The sequence below is a fragment of the Pochonia chlamydosporia genome, chromosome 3, assembly GCF_001653235.2.
Source record: "Pochonia chlamydosporia 170 chromosome 3, whole genome shotgun sequence".
Lineage (NCBI taxonomy): Eukaryota > Fungi > Ascomycota > Sordariomycetes > Hypocreales > Clavicipitaceae > Pochonia > Pochonia chlamydosporia.
Genome location: NC_035792.1, coordinates 2,381,455 through 2,398,158, shown reverse-complemented (window position 1 = coordinate 2,398,158; position 16,704 = coordinate 2,381,455). Strand labels below are relative to the sequence as shown.

At 48.9% G+C, this 16,704-nt stretch overlaps 4 protein-coding genes across 4 annotated transcripts; all 4 read right to left on the bottom strand.

Annotated features, from left to right (window-relative positions):
- Nucleotides 1-4,652: 4,652 nt before the first annotated feature.
- VFPPC_04583 (tyrosine-protein kinase, active site protein) lies at nucleotides 4,653-5,665 on the bottom strand (the record flags this gene model as incomplete). Its single annotated transcript, XM_018283919.1, has 2 exons — nucleotides 4,653-5,389; nucleotides 5,509-5,665. The coding sequence occupies 2 exons, from the start codon at nucleotides 5,663-5,665 to the stop codon at nucleotides 4,653-4,655; spliced, it is 894 nt and encodes a 297-aa protein (XP_018145195.1).
- A 913-nt stretch (nucleotides 5,666-6,578) lies between these two features.
- VFPPC_17712 (hypothetical protein) lies at nucleotides 6,579-7,276 on the bottom strand (the record flags this gene model as incomplete). The annotated part of the gene is made up of 3 exons (XM_022429401.1): nucleotides 6,579-6,824; nucleotides 6,916-6,985; nucleotides 7,083-7,276. The coding sequence occupies 3 exons, from the start codon at nucleotides 7,274-7,276 to the stop codon at nucleotides 6,579-6,581; spliced, it is 510 nt and encodes a 169-aa protein (XP_022285561.1).
- Nucleotides 7,277-8,010: 734 nt separating this feature from the next.
- On the bottom strand, nucleotides 8,011-8,496 carry VFPPC_13664 (hypothetical protein; the record flags this gene model as incomplete). The annotated part of the gene is made up of 1 exon (XM_018291438.1): nucleotides 8,011-8,496. The coding sequence occupies one exon, from the start codon at nucleotides 8,494-8,496 to the stop codon at nucleotides 8,011-8,013; it is 486 nt and encodes a 161-aa protein (XP_018145194.1).
- A 6,920-nt stretch (nucleotides 8,497-15,416) lies between these two features.
- Nucleotides 15,417-15,698, bottom strand: VFPPC_15817 (hypothetical protein; the record flags this gene model as incomplete). The annotated part of the gene is made up of 1 exon (XM_018293570.1): nucleotides 15,417-15,698. One exon carries the CDS (start codon nucleotides 15,696-15,698, stop codon nucleotides 15,417-15,419), a length of 282 nt encoding a protein of 93 aa, XP_018145193.1.
- Between the last annotated feature and the right edge of the window lie 1,006 nt (nucleotides 15,699-16,704).

Genomic DNA, 16,704 nt, shown 5'->3' with positions numbered 1-16,704 from the left:
AATCTTCTGGCGCCCAAATGATAACGCATTAGAACTAAAGTATACCCATATCGACCAAAAGGACCATCACTTTACTGCGGTATACTGGGTATTCTACTTGTTTGGAGCTTTCTTGGCAAGATTTCACCTAGTAAATTGAAAGAGACTCGTGTTTTCGGGATAGAACCAGTAGTGAGCTAAAATGGCCGATCATGTTGCATGAGACAATACTCACTCCTGCCATGTGAGTCGACATGTGTCGAAGCTGTAGCTGCTCACTTATATTTATTTCGCAATTTTCTTCTCTGTGGGTTATACTGATGCTTTCTATGATCTACCGGAAAGGATGCAGCAAAAAGTTCGTCGATGTGAAAGAGCAGAGCATAGTAGTTTGCGCTCTTCTCTGAAAGCGCTGGGTCTCTGAAAGTAGCCATAAGAAATGTCGCTGCCTTCAAGATGGCGTTGGGTCTTCGCTTGAAGTCGGGAACGGCATTGAGGCTGTATTTATGGTCTATTTCCTAGGAAAGACTGGATTTCTGTGGAAGGATTTCGACGAGGATGGTGATCTAAGTAAAATCCTGGCAACACGATCTCTGGGGTGCAAAACTGGAGTGGATGTAGGTATGCGCATTAGTAGAAAGCAGCTCAGGAAGTACCAGTGCCTTCTGAATACTTTATCCATCGATATTGCAAGACGATGAGGCCATAGTTTCCTACCCTGAAGGATGGCCGAGGGAAACTGTCGACTCTCGGATACAAGTTGATGATGCTGGTCTTTCAGTTCCTTGTGCCTCAACAGGTAGAATTGGACTCTGCTTTCCACTCATCTTATGTCAGTTCGATTCTGACTGTCCGTAGATATGCTGAATTATCTGCATGAGTGATTTGGTGTCAGAAGAAAGATGGTTACAAGTTCCTTGGATCCCGGAGACGGAAGTTGTTTACGCATGGTCATCGCTTGGTTGCGAAAGAATGGCCACTTCAGTCATTCTTGGGGAATGGATGAGAAGTTGTAAAAATCGGCGGAAAGAGGAGTAATTTGAGGCTAGAGGGTGTAATTTATGCATTTTTTAGTTTTGTGATGTGCACGTTGACTCTAAATTTCATCAACTGGTTGCCGTTTTCCCTCATTTCGCTGGTAAGTCTAAATACGCAACGACGCCATATATCTTGAGCTAACTAGGCTCCTTACTCTCTCAATCCAGGTCAATTCATGAGACTAATTGTAATACGTACAGGAGCATACTTGAAAATATGCCTCGTCCGACTCTTGACCTGAGAGCAAACCAAAGCAATAAGAATCCTGAGATCCCCGTGGCTGTGATACAACTTTGACATGGCAAACTCGGGATAGCATCCGTAGACAATGAGATGCGAAGAACTAGAACCGGTAATCCACATAAAGCTGGTTCAAGTTCCTGGCGGCTCAGGTCAAACTTGGTACGTCGGAAAAGCTAGGTTTCGTCACAAAGAAGAACACGGGGGCAAAGCGTATGTTTTCTGTACACTGGATACCGCCGATTTGTACCTGCCAGACCATCACTGACATAATTTCTCTGCTTGACTAAACTGGATACATGAATGGCGCGGCTGATATTTCGATCTGTATTGTAAGTCACCTCAAGTTAACCTGCGCCCTCCGTATCCTGTACTGCCAAGACCGTCAGTCTGATACACATGAAAACAGCGTACAACAAGAGACCTTTCTAGAATCCATGGCGCATTATTGCCAAGCACCTCTCCGTCAGCACAAGCAACAAGTATAAGCCAGTAGCAGACACCAGCTTCAACAACCGCCAAGACGTTTTGCCTCCGTTCATCCCGCCCGACGCAAGGCCTTGTTGAACCGTAGGCAAACCTCCAATCCCAGCAACCCGCCAAGCTAGGACGAAACTACGGAAACATTTGTACGTGTCACACGGGTTCGGCGAGGTGCCGCAGTTCATTAGACTGACTCGGTTGGACCGGTCGTACGGAGTAGGGCTTCGCTAATCGTACGACGCTGCTGTGCTCTGGTTTGCAATGCGTGTATGCAGCCAAGATTTGTTATTACATGCCGAGATTTTGTTTGACTTGAGGAAGTTGGAGGAGTTGGTGGTGTTGGCTTATTCTACGCGGCTTCGCCACGATGGTCACATTTGGGCGAGTTGGAACGGAGATGTGCGAGTGATGACCTAAAGCCGTGGAACTGTCAGTATGGTTGCACATTTTCAGACGGTGAAACGTAATTCTAGGACATGTTGTATACAAGAGTCGTCTAGGTGTTGTTTTAGTGGGAGCGGCGGTGTAAGTGAAGGCCAAGATACACTAAGCATATAAGCTTTTGTTTCCTTTTTCCAATTCCATCAAAATGGGAAAGGTGACCTGACTAGCGGGTTTAGCCGTGACCACATGGGTTACTTTATTGCAAGGTCTTTTGATGAATGACGAATATCTTCAACGCAGAGCACCTCCATCCAACAAACCAACAGATGGATCAAACGCACAGAACACCAACAGGAAGAAAGGATGGAGAGAGCATCATTCCCCCACACAGAGTCACATTTGGGACGCGCCAGCCTCCGAGTCAGAACGGGGCTCATCTCCAAAAATTCGTGGCATCGTATCGTAATCGCAATGCAGACGGATGCATGTGCTGTGCGGTGCTTGTCTTGGCGTCAAGTTCAAGTTGACAATACCAAAACACGTACTCCATCAAATTCCGTACAAGTACTCAACGGGTCTGTGAATTCTTGGCACACAGTGTCCGATGAAAGGGGGCGTGTGTAGTAAGAGCAATTTGCGGATGATACATTGCTACTTTGTTTTATCTAAAGGAGCAGAGAGAAAAGAAGGATTGTTTGTTTGCCTGCTTGTCTTGGCGGTTTTGTTCCCATTCGGCAATTGGCACTTTATGTAATAAAGTAACATTTGAAGCGTCTACATCTGGATTTAATGCTATTGACGCCGGGTTTTGTTGGGACATTTTGGTAACACAACGGCACGATTTGCATAGCATTGCCCCTTTTAGATACACAGCAAACTTCAGTTACAAATTCAACATTCAACGTCATAAACTTGTCAAGTCATATCACGATAGTCGGTACATGCAGTCTCGTTGGTACCTCGATTACGTCGTGTTATTCCACTGGCCGTGTAGTCTTTGCCACGCAATGCAGTCAAGCATGCAGCATAACACAACCCTTGATCCATCGCCGCATCAGTGTTGCAATATCGCCACTTATCCGCTCTTATTTTAAGCTTGTTTAACACCCAAATGGTCAGGTCGGGTCAGGCGTCGACGCGGCTCTGAACTCTGCAGCAGAAGCTTGCGTAAGTCTCATGCCGTGCCTTTTGCAGCCATCCAACACATTGTGTTGGTTCAGTTTAGTTTCAATGCCGCCTTGCCTTGGCGTGATTCTGTCTCTAAACCGTCCATGCTTGTCTTGTCTAAGAATGTCTGGTGCTTCTACCAATTCCCGTCCTTTGCAGCGACTCCAGCATGATCGTCATCTGTTCTTGAACCAGATATTTATGGCGACACCTGGCTATTTTGATGCCTGGCCTGCGGCTTACGTACATACATGTCTTGCGTCGTCATGTCCATGGTGAAAACTGATAACACGGACACAAACATGCACCACAGACCTATTACGGAAGCAATCATGTACGAATGAATCAGTCGGGAAAGCCCTGTATCACCACCCTCGACCTCGACCGCCTTTCCATCCCTGTCTTGGAACCCTACATGTCAACGCACATACAACCGTATACATGCGTCTTGGTGATGCCTCAAGGGCGTGGCGTGGGCGCAAGTCTGGGTCTGGTTCTGGAGTGTTACAGCCGCCCTGCCGGTATTACTCTCGATCAATGGACGGCTGACCACTGGATTGAGGGCATTTGGCAATGCCAGGCACCAGCCTTCCCCGGCATTGCAATTTGCTGAAGAACAAGGATAGGCACGGACAAAATGCCAATTGGGACGGAGGGTGCGGTGCGTCTTACGCCCGCTAAAGCCTGTGCTGCGTGCTTTGCGCATTGACCCGATGGGCAAGGTCGTTGTAGATGGCCGGGACTTGTTGTGCTGAGGGTACTTGCGTGTTCAATGGGCCTGAATGGTCGCTATGAGGCCTCAAGCTGTTTGTTGGCGGCAAGGGGCCATGCGTAGTGTCAACACCACATGGCGTTTTCCATTCATGATTTGTGTACTCCGTACTCTGTCAAGACAACGGCTGTCTTGACGGGATACTCAATGAAACTCCGTAAATGTACGTATTGACCATAAGTCTGGGTAGCCCTCCACATAGCCACATGCTGCAGTTTGCCATGACAACAAACCGTAAACGAGCATCACGTCGCGACCGAAAGGAGTAATACGTTTGTTAACGGCCAATCTGCTTGACAACAACCAAGATTTGAAAAAGAAGACAACAGAAAAATCAAAACATGTGTGCCGCCCAGGGTATGCCTCAAATGCTCCTCAAATGAATGTATCCCGCCAACCAGGACAGAGCCAAAAAAGAAAAGAAAAAACGCCCGCTCCATGTCGTCATTAAAACCTTTCCAAATGAGCCTCTCTTCTGCACAAGACAACCCAATCCAACCTAACCTAACCAATTTGCAAGTGTTGCTAACAGTCTTTGACCTTTCCCCTTTTCCCATTTCCCATTATTCAATGTCCCGTGCCCATGTACCTACGGCGACTGCCACTGTAGAATAGAAAAATATAGGACCAGTTGATCGTGATATGCGTCGGGGAATATATCATATGCATATGATGGCCAGTCCCCGTCCTCGGCGCCAGTCCTCAAGAAGAACTTGACGTACTCCCAGTACTCGGGGAACCAACCTGCTTCTTCCCAGTCCACAATCCCCACAATCCTATCGTTAGATACAATGATATTTCTGGGACTCAAGTCCCCGTGTGTAAAGACGATGCGGTGATTATTCCTCTGCTGTCTGGCGAATGCGTCCCGCACCGGTCTCGGCGTAACATGCGACAAACTCAATATCAGATACCGGTTGAACTCGTCCTCGTTTACCAGGGACGGGAAGTAGTGCGAGTGGCAGAGCCTCGTGTCGCGGAACTGGCCACCGCTACAAGCACCCACTAATCTGGTAGGGGCTTGTAACGATCGCATATTGGTGAGTATCTCGCGGAGTTGGAGGGCGATACAGCGCTTCTGACGAGGTGTCATGGTCGACCAGACTTCGGAGAGCGGCTGGCCATCAACATGGCTCATTTGGAGAACGTTGATGCCGCCAGGTTGGCTGTCGGTGGTCAAGATCCGGGGCACAAGAAGTCCTGCTTGGGCGGCAACTTGCAGGGCTTCAGCTTCCTCGAGAGAAATGGTCTTGCCGGACTTGATGACGGTTTTGTCGGGGCGGAGGGTGACATTTCGGTCCGAGGTGCTGTAAAGAAGGATGGAGCCTGTATGGATGTGGTCAGTGTTGTTGTCTGTTTGCAATGTGCGAGACATGAGGGGAAAACGAAAGAGAGCCAAAGTAAATGAATAACCAATAGGGGTAAACGTTGGCGTATATATATACCTTCTGACTCCATGCCAAGATGGGGGACGGTTGGTCGTGACGGCGCTTCTTTATTACTTTCATCTAACTGCCCCAAGTATTTCCACACGAGGTCGAAACTCCCCAGGAGTTTTGGCTCCGCACCAATCCCAACGACGTGGTTGTCTTGCGTCGCCATATGGGAGGAGGAACCGAGCCGAAACCGAACCAAACCGGGGAGAGTTGGTGTATGTATATGTGAAATTGGCGTCGAGGGGTATTATATCGTTGGCCGTTGTCGTTGTGGCGCTTGTGCTTGTGCTTGTGCCTTTATTAACAACGGGGGTCCAGTCCAGTCCAGTCCAGTCCAATCCAGCCCAGCCCAGCCCAGGTCGGCTCTGGTCAGGTCAGGCAAGTCTGGAGTTGGAAAATGGTTCGATTCGCAGTGGCTGCGGCAAGGGATCCATCGATGAGGGAGGGTGCCTCGAAGGAAGTCTATCGTCTGTCTGAATGTCTGGTGGGAAGAAGAGTGAAGATAAAAAGGGAACAAGAAATGGGACAAGGCGAGTGTAGAACAGAGTACAGCAAGTGCAGTGCAGTACTCTTAACAATAAATGGGAAGGAGGCAGAAAAAGGACGGACCAACAGAACCAGAGCCAGAACAAGAACAAGAACCAGGCGCCTCAGAACTCACAACCAGACTTTTTATCAATTACAGAGCACCAGACCCGTACTGTACTCAACCCAGAGGCCGTTTCTTCATTTATATATATATATATATATATATATATTTGGTCTTCAATGTTCGGCTCCGGAGAAAAGAGGTCCATCCTTGACTATTGTACTCGACAGCGTCCGTGAGGGGTTTCCATCCACCTTCTTATCAAATGTTGGATCCCGCCCTCACCCTCTCGCCGCTTTCCCTCTTCCTCTCGCAATCACTTTTTTCTTCTTCTAGGCTGCTGCTCTTCAATTTCTCTCATTCAATGATCACCCTCCTTCATCCCTCCCCCCCTTCCCCTCCTCTCCCCCCCTTCAAGCTGAGCGTGACACCAGTTGGGTTTGTGTTTGTGTAACGGCGCGCCTCACAGCAGCATCGGATGTGACTGATCTCATGCATTGCCCGCTTCTGGCAAGTGTGTTCGTATGAATTCTGGCAAAATTGATTTTTTATTGTCTGGTACCACAGACACAAGCAGCGCCATGCCTGCCATACAGCGCCATATTACCGGACAATTGACTCCAGGGACCAACGAATGACAAGGACAAGCACCACAACGCGACACGATGCTCTTTTGCCGGATCAAGTTCCGTGGCACAAATTCAAGAATGACCCGCGCTGCTGGTGCCTTTTTGAACTAGGACAGGGAATGTACATGTACGAAAGTATAAAAGAGGCCCCCCCCCCCCCGGCTATCAATCTCGAATGAACGGATTTTATCGTCCCGCGGAGCCGGCTTGTTGAAGCACATTCATGTAGATGGATGGGCTATGCTTGTCGTGCTCTACGTTTAAGTCGCTGAGTGCTCCGTGTTTGCATATCCAGACTCCAGGGATCGGGGGAGAAAAGAGACCAAAAAAAAAAAAAGGGAGCCAGTATACTCGGTTTACTGTGCTCGGCAGAATACTTACTGTACCACCAGATGAGAGGCAATGGCTCCCCCTCGATCATTCTTTGCCTGCCGATTTCCGAATGCCTGTTCCATGCCTTGCATCCATCACCGGACACTTTGTCGATCTTGTCATTTCGCAACCATGAATGCATATGCCACCGCCGACCTGGATGCCCAGGCTTCAAGGGTTCTTCCATGTCGATTGGTGTGAAGACGCAGTATTATGAGAGCGGATTGAGGGAAAGAGTCCAGACCGTCATGCACGTCTGTCGTTATTTTTCCATGGACAAGGGTTCCAGCATAAAACTGCAACAAAGGACCAGGTCAATCTCCACCTTACACAGCATGTCAATGGGAAAAGAGAGAGAAAACAAAAAAAAAATATGACTTGGGGAAAATGGCCCAGACGATAGAAGAGGTAAAGAAAAATGTATAATGAGAAGAAGATACAGCGATGAAAAAGCAAGGAAAGAAGATGGCAAGATCTAACAACATCTGCAATGCCAAGTCCAGGGTCTAAATCACCAAGAAAAAATGACAAACAACCCAAAACAAAAAGCATTTTGCCTCAACGCCCCGTTCCGCCTTAAAGATCGCCCCATCTTGGCTGTGTTGGCTCCTCGAAACGAAAAAACAACACCGAAAATAGTACACATGCGTATGCCGCCCACCACCATGTCCCATTGTACCAGACCCTTTAAAGTAGTCCGCCTCACAGTTTTCTGTTTTGACAGTGAATTTTGTAACCCTAGTCGCCTAAGATGAAACTTTCCAATTGGTAACTTTCCCAGTGCGGCTGTCAGAGAGGCCCAGAACCACCAGACAATTTTCCGTGGCTTGTATCCAGTGTCTCAAGTACTCCGTATTATGTAGTGATTCATCTTGCAGTTGAATAGGGTTTCACACCCCACGGGCTTGTTTTCTTAGAGGGTTAGACGTCGGTAGTATCGCTGCCGCTTCTGCAGACATGCCCGCGCCGAGGCTCCAGGAGCTCATCGGACGAGCCTTCGAGAACAGTCTCCAGCATGCGGTTGAAGCCGTCGTCTCTCTGCTTCCGAGTCAAGTGGTTACCCGAGGCGAGCAGCTTGAGGGCGCCCCAAATCCACTGCTGGCCGTTGAATTCGAGATTGTTGTTCTCAATGGGCACGTCCTTGAGGAGCCTGACCAGCTCGTCGGCCGAGATGTCGTCCGTCTTGCCAATGTAGACGGGCGGAAGCGCGCTTCCGGTGCATGTCGGATCCCAGTCTTGCCTCATCTCGAACTGATAGCTGTGGAATGCACCTTTGACGTGGACGTAGTAGTGTGATCCTTGTTCGCAGGGAACAAACCAGAGCCCAATCCGACGCTCGTTGGACGTGTCGTGGATGCTTCCGCGATGGACCACGATATGCACGTAGAATTGCTGGTCCTTGTCCATTTAGTTCTTTGCAGCACAGACACCGCCGGCGGGTGTGGTGCCGATGGACAAGGAGGGAGGTGGTGATTTGATTTGGCGATGGAGGGAGAGATGGTGAGGATGCTGCTTTCAATGGTTAGTGAGGTGAGTTGGGGGGTTCGAAGAGAGAGAAAAAAAAATTTGGTCTCGTATTTGTGCGAATTGAAAAGGTGCCATTGATGATACTGACGTGAGGATCTTGAAATTGCGGCAGTGAGAAATGCTGACAGGGACTGTGGCTGCTGCCGATTGTTGCGAATGTAAAAACTGCGACAGGATAGAATGGGAGAGAGCGTCATTACGTCTAACAAGTTTGAAGATGAGGAGACAAAAAAAGAGAGAGAGCGAGAGAGAGAGAGAGAGAGAGAGAGAGAGAGAGAGAGACTTGATATGTTGCTTAGAAGCTCGTCTGTTTGTTTGACAATGCTTGAACTCTGTGGTACAAGGTTGATGGCTGTGGGTGCATTATCTGTGCAACAGTTGTTCGAACAACGAGACAATTGCCGACATGGACGTGGAGAGTCCAGGACCTTGACAGATTCAAGTCAAGGCAAGGCAAGGCATGGCATGGCATGGCATGGCAATGCTCACCGTAACTAGCTCGGACCTGCATTGGAGGAGAGTTATGGACAAGGGCATGAGGACTGGACTCGATTGACCAGTTGACAATATATAACTCAGGAACACATGCAGCGAATAATTAAGCGGGACACGCGCGGTGAATGCAGAGCTGCGTTAATGTCCATGTCTGGTCAATACTTGAGTAAGTCCCAGATATGTAGAGAAATAGACTTGACAATGTTGAACAAATACCAACTGCTAGACGGTAAAGCATTGGTGGTGCTGTATTCAGAATTCAGAAACATGCCCCATCAAGGTTAAAACACGTTGCAAAACATGAATAGAGAATGCCTCTTCTCGTATTGGTGATATCCGTTGCTTGTCCCGAGCGCGGAAAATGTTTAGCGTTCAAATGTTGTGTGCAACTTGGACGATGAACGATGAACGACTCCATCTCCATCTCAATCATCGTTTCAATCTCGGCAGTCCATCGTCGGACATGGTTCCTCATTGGCTGCAAACTCTAAATCTCCATCTCTGTTGACAAGATTGACAACAGACTAGCTAGTCGGGACGAGCCTAAATTCTCAAGTCTGTCCTGTCCTTGTCTGTCCTTGTCATGGTCTGGTCCGACTTGACTGATTTCGGGCACTGGCGTGAAAATCACTTTCAAGTATATCCACTTGGTCAATTCTGGTCAATTCCACTCGTCAAGCCACTCCCGCGCCATGGCCACAACCAACTCCATCAAATCTGCTCGATTCCGCATATTCATCATTTTGCCATCTTGCCAAGTAGACAACATGTTTGGTTGACAAGACTTTTCTTATTTGCAGGTTCATTCCTACTCAGCCACGATACACAGCTGAAAAGTCAGTCTCGACTTGCTTCATCAGTCATCCTGGCAAACATCACAACCATCTCAGTCATCATCAGCTCGTTCCCTCACACGTTACGTCCACACATGTCGAGTACACCAGACGTATTTAGCCCTCTCACATCGTGCACGGCCGATGTAAAATCACATTTGACTCCATTGTCAAAGGCGATGATACCCGAATGCTCCATGTGCGCGCTTGAAGACTCACACCATTCTCATACCATACCCTGGAGGGTTCTCAAAAGCATGTGAACCATGAGCTGTTACTTACCAAATTATGACATATAAACTGTCTGCTCTGGTCTGCTCTGGTGTGCTCTGGTCTACTGTCTGCTTCATGTGAGCCAGCAAATGGTGCCAAGTTCCAACCCTCCCTCTCTCCATCCATCCCTCCAGCAGAACAGACCAGACCCCTCTCGCAGTTCCTGAGCACTCACATTCACATTCACATTCACACCATCCATGGCTCATGCAAGTGCTGTCTGGCTCTGTATGGAATCAAGAGTCCGGCTCCCATTCTTCTCTCCCCGCTGCAAATCGCGCGGCAGGCGGATGCATAACGTCCGCGACACCGTACCTCATTGATTGGATTCGGCCAGTTGAAGCGATAAAAAAAAAAAAAAAAAAAAAAAAAGGAGCCTCGACCAGTCTGCTCTTTTGTTTGCGGTTCCTCGGGAGTTTCCTTGGCTTCTTGGCGCGGGACAAGACTGGACCGACTGACTGTTCACGGGGCAAACCGACACGGACCAGTGCTCCCTTCAATGCAATAATAACTCCGTGCGTGTACAGAATAGACCAGACGCGATTCATGTCGTTCCTTTCGGGCGATTAGATATTCCCCCTTTATACGAAATCGCAATGTAATTTGCACGCCTCCCCATCTGATCAGAGTTTCGCCGACTGCAGGGCCGGAGGGCTGCGACTTGGCTTGCTCAACTCGGATGCCAACAACCTGGTAGGGCCAAATGTTCCCAAATGCTCCCAAATGTTCCCTGGTTGGCGTAGTATTCGGAGCACCATGGCAGTCATTTCCCGATCCTGCGTCTACCTCGCTGATTTTGGGACGATCAGAACCATAAGGTTGGTGTTACATATGTATGCACATACACATACATACTCCGTATTCCGTACATGGCCCAGGGTTCAGTCATGTCAGGGTGGGCGATACTAGAACCATATCGTGCCGTTGGCTTTTGCGCCCTAGCCCGCTTCAGCGTCTGTCATCGGCATCTCATGACGACAAGGAGTGACATGAGCGTTGGCAGGCTGCAGACTGGAGGTGTGCCGTGGTCGTCTTCGGAGGGATTGATTTCCTTGTTCGTGTCTTGCAATGCTAGTCAGTCAGTCAGTCAACGGCGACAAACAAACCATTACAACCAATGCAACGCTGCAACGCTGGCGCGGCCTGGCCGTTCTTACTTTTGACAAGACCTGGACAAACAATGTCAGCATCCCGAATTGTGTGCACTTTTGCTAGCCTCATGTCGCGACTCACCACCAAAACGCGGCTGAAGCTCCATCTCGCTGGTACTCTCTTCATCTTTTGTGCCTATTTTGCAACGGCTGCCGACGGGCAATCTGCGACAAGACTGCAAATGATGACTTGTGCCATAGGCACTTGATGCAATATGCCGATCATCGACAACCCGCCGCCCTCAGCCAGGAGTGGTCGTGGACAGTGAGAGTAGCTAGCCAACGTCAGCGGACAAATAAATCTCCTTTTGGTACTCCGTACTTTTTGCACGGAGAATTTCCCCGTTCTGACAGGGAGACGTTCCCAGTCAGTGTCAAGGATAAACTTCTTCGTATGTATGTATGTATGATTGTACTTTTGTCCGCCGTCATCCGCAGCCCAACATCAGAGACCCGCGCCGAGTAACATGGTTGTGGTTCATCACTTTTGACTGCAACCCCAGATTTCCCAATCAGGATTGGAAGAAACTTCCTGGCCCCCCAGTTTGAGCTGAAGTATGGTTTGTTTTAGATTACAGTTATGCCGACAGAGGAGACAAAAATAGCCCGCGTTGTTAGGCATGGAACCAGAACGTCTGGTACCAGATGATGGGAAAAATGTACCACGCTGTCTTGGTTTGAGCACGAGATCCCAAAACTTGCACTGTAAAGGAGAAGCGTTTCGGATCATGCCAATCGTCTCGATCCCTTGACACGGGTGTGAGTGTGCATGTGCATGTGCATAGGCCCTTGGTTGTGCACTAAAGCTAAAATTGACACCGAGTTGACATGACTTGACTTGATTTGACACATCGAATGGGTTCAATGTTCCTGGGCCGAACTTAGCTTGCAACCAGTACTGCATGATTACGGTGTACGCGAAGTACTTGATCCAGCAAAAGACATTTCCCTCTGATTCAAAATGGGGGATTTTAAGCTGATACATAGCTCCGAGTCAATGCAACAATGACAAGTCTGATAGTGTGAGGAAGGAGACCGACGCAAACATGGGGCATGTCTGTGTGTGCCGCACCATACTCTCAGAAACATGGTTCCCGATCCCGTTTGGCAAGCATCATGGTCCCCCGGCAGTCAACAACGCATCGGTCACGAGACGTAATACGTAGTTAAACAAATGACTGACCAAAGACTGTCGGCCGATAAAATTCTGACCCGGGTGGCGGGATGAGAGAGAGGCTTCGGGAGCGCCCGGAGGGTGTATATGTGGTCACGGAGAACACACCATTGACACCCACGGGACTCGACTGACATGCTCATCTGCCGAGCGGAACTTTTAAACAACCAGACCAGCTGTATTCCGTATACTTCGTATGCCAAGGGCACATGTTCTTGTATTCGTGAAGGCGCCTTGGACCTGAACCGACCTTGGCGGTCAAGCCTTTCTTGGTATGAAATGCGACTTTTCGTCGGTTCGCAAGTGCAAGATGCCTCTCAGAGAATCTGACCGAACCCTCGGGAGGTCTATTGACAGTTACCAAGATCTGATACATCGGACGGCGACCTGCTTGGTACTACTACTCCGTACCGATCTCTTGGTTACATGTGCCTCTGTGACAATGCATATACAATACCTTGGTCATGTCTGGCTTAGATAACGTCCAGTGAGTTCTTCTTCAGCTGTCACTAGTACTTTGTACCTCGGACGCCATGCCCAAGTCGGGTCAGGAAACGATGCACGTCGCATGTGCTGTCCTCATCAGTTGACTACTTCCGCTTGCGCGCATGTCTCGTTGGCTATTTGAAGCCAAAACACCAGGTCTCCAAGCCGGGCAGACGAAAAGAATGATTTGGTCTATCCTCCATAAGGAATTTGCGTGCCGCCACTCCGTACTGCCCCCTCTCCTTCGGGTTTCGAGTCCGACAAGCAACATCGAATCCGGCACCCTCCGTGTGAGCCACCTGCATATTGAAGACTCAAGGATAGAAGGAATCAAAATGTGAATACATTGTCAAGAATCATTCTCAAGGCACCGTCCAGTCGGACCGCTTGAACAGGATGCAACAAATCCGACTGAGAGCAGGACTGATTTGTATGATATTGACCCTTGGGAATTGCATCACGAGCCAGCGTTGAAACCAAGATATGAAATCAAGTGTATTAGCGACGAGCCTCATTGTGAGAATTCAATAGCGTAGCTCACTGGAAAACAAGAAAAACATACTTTTCTTTTAGATCCCTAATGGACCTGCGGCCAAAGTATGGAGGGCACTCGCCTGTACCACTTTAGGTTGAGGAGGAATAATAATAGGCCATCTCTGCGAGTTTTCGGCCACGCCATGTTCTGCACCATCTTGTACTGTGCGAAGCTGGTGCCGCCCGCGCGAGGCCATCGAATCTGAAGAAAGTGTCACAGCCATACCACCATGCCAGGCAATCATGGTTACACTTTTTTCTTCTTCTCACAGTGAGACATCAGCACGGGCCCCTTGCTCAGGCAAGCGTTGGAACATGCCCCACGATTCGTCACCGAACCGAAAAGAGGCGAGATAGAATCTTCCCTGCTCGAGATTAAGGTTACAATCAAAGTAGTCTGTAGGATGTTGCTTATTTTTGCCGGGTTTTGGGTCTTCTCAACGACGACCAGTGTAGGATCGGCTGTTTCTGATTGCTACCTACATGGAATGGCCACTGGCATCGCAAGCACGACGCAAATGTCATCCTCGTAATGCCAAGCAAAGAGATCGACTTCTCCTTGTTGATCAGGCAGTAAGTACTACTGTCGTAGGGCTGTTTTCTGTGTGCACTGCACCATGGTCAACGACACGGCGGGTGTGTAATATCAAGGTAGCCAGGGTGGATTGGAATTCGCACTGGATAAAACATGACTTTGCCAAGCCATTACCTAGCCAAGTACTTTTACGCCAGGGTGTCATTTGTTTGGCAGTGGACAAGGGTACATGAGCGCCGAGAACGTAGGTAATGCCAAAGTGCCGTCTTGGCAGATCTCTGTTGGGAATCGTTGAATCAACAGCACTGCGCCTCCGAATAAGATCTCAAAAGGGGCGGCGGCGTGGTTATCTCCGTGGTCTTCTGGCGGCGGCTTTTCATAGTACCTGGCCTCAATGGCTCAAGTCAAGCTTGGCAGTCCCATGAAGTCTGTTGCACACGCGGCCAGATGTCTTGGATTCGTAAACAAGCTTAATCAATGCCGTGCTAGGGGTGGTTACGCAGCTTGCGCAACGCAGTGCCGCCACTTCAGGGGCTTTGCTGTTTCCACGTCATGTCCTGATATGAGGGCGATCAGCAAATCTGGTATGCGAATCGGATCATGTCGGTAATAAGGAGAAGTGCGTGGCCTGTCACTTCAGATCAGCGGTTCGTGGATTGGGAAAGTCTGTCCGATGGAGGTAGATGCCTGACGAAGAAGAAGAAGAAGGAAAAAAAAAAAAAAAGACAAAGAACAATAGTCTGGCCAGTGTGACCAAGAAGACGACGGCTTGCGATGAGGCAGTGCAGGTTGCAGACCAAAAGCTGAGCTGGTTGGTGCGGTTCCCTAGTAGTGAAAGGCTGACGATGAGGAACTGGAAGTTGAATGGCCAACATTTGAAGTGACATAGTTTTGTCAGCCTCGCCATCAAATGGTATGCGGTCTGGTGTGGTACACGAATCTGGTACTTGACATGTCCCTGACCTTTTGATGCTAGGCATATTCTGTAGCCAGACTGACAATCTCTACTCAGCCACCTAGTCGCAGATAGGTATTTCAACCACTGATGTCGATTTTGTCTTGTTCCATATCGTTTGACATTCTGCATCTCTGAAGACCGATAACAAACTGCGCGGAAACTCCGTGCTTACTCAATGCCATTGACATGCGCGGGACAAAGCGGCAAGTCCTCGACCCAAGACACAGGCTTCTCTGCTACGACAACGCACACTCCCTGACATGTGACCTCTTGACGTCCAAATTAGCTAAATCAATGTTTCTTTGGATGAGCCGGCTTTTTCGACACTGTCTTAGACTTTACAATCTTAATGCAATCAAGTCTATTTCAACAAGGAATTTTGACCAGGGCGATCAATGCTCAGCTGTGAGGTGTGTGGGTCAGTCACAGACTCACAGTTGAGATCTTCAAATTCCCTCCCTCCGTGTCTCCATGTCGCTCCATTGGTCGACTGGGGCTTGGGCCTGGACCTGGACCAAGCTTGGCTTGGGGCCGACGCCCCTTCCGAGACTTCTTGCTCCTTTGGGATGCTGAGACTGGTTGTCACACCAGTTCTATCGAAGTGTTTCGAGGCTTCTCTCTTCCCTGTTGTGCCATACTGCATATCGAGAACCTAGGCAAACCGCTATAGAGACTCTCGACACATTCCACGCGTGGGCTACAGGCAACACGATTCAAGTTAGGCTCCTGGTCCTAACTGGTGTCTGGTTTCTTTTGTCCTTTTGCGTCGTTATGTCTACCTTCCTGAGATAGAACATGAATATAGGACGATGTTTCAACGACAAGCCAAAAGCCTTTCGCCACACACAGTTACACCTTATTGAGTACTGTGTGTTGCATGGTAGAGTATGCTCGGCATTGGTAGATCTTGCCCGCCACCAGTGGTAGGTGAGTTGACTCTATCGTCTCGTCGCTCGTCGCTCGTCCCCGTTTTGCAAAGCCTGTCTGATATTGCCGCTTGTAAAGTTGCTTCCACCGCCTATCTATCTCTTCGATTCAGAAGATTTTAGAATGCGTTCCTTGGGTTTGTCGTCTGACTTGTTGCGATACAATGCATCTTGCCCGTGGTGCTAGAGACCTACAATGTCCCTTTCTGGCCATTTCAGAAAGGCCGTTGCTGATGCCATCTCAGCACAGGTTGTCTGAACCACTATTTTGCATCACGATGAGTCATTTCAAATGTAGTGAAAAAGTTTGTGCATCGACTCAGACCTTTTCCCGAGAAGTGAATGGACTCATGACTCTACATGCGAGAATAAAACGCTACAATGGTGCATGGCTGGTGGTTGAGATGATCATGCGGTCCATGCCTCAGGCAGCATAGGATCAAAGTTGTGGCCAATTGCCTTGACACCATTGACGAAATGCACGCTGAGCTCGATCCCTGCTTCAGGTTGCCTGCCGTTAACGTTGGAGTCAATGCGTCCTAACGCGTTTACATGTCACTAACATTGACATCTCTTTACAATCCAGGGATCTTAGTCGCCTGCAGTTGTTCAAAGATAAACGCTAGCAGGGCAGGCGTTTTCCCCAGCTCTCATGCGTGCTCCAATGTCGAAGATTGCCAATCCGACCAATCTACATATCCTTTTGCCGACTCTGCCGGGCTT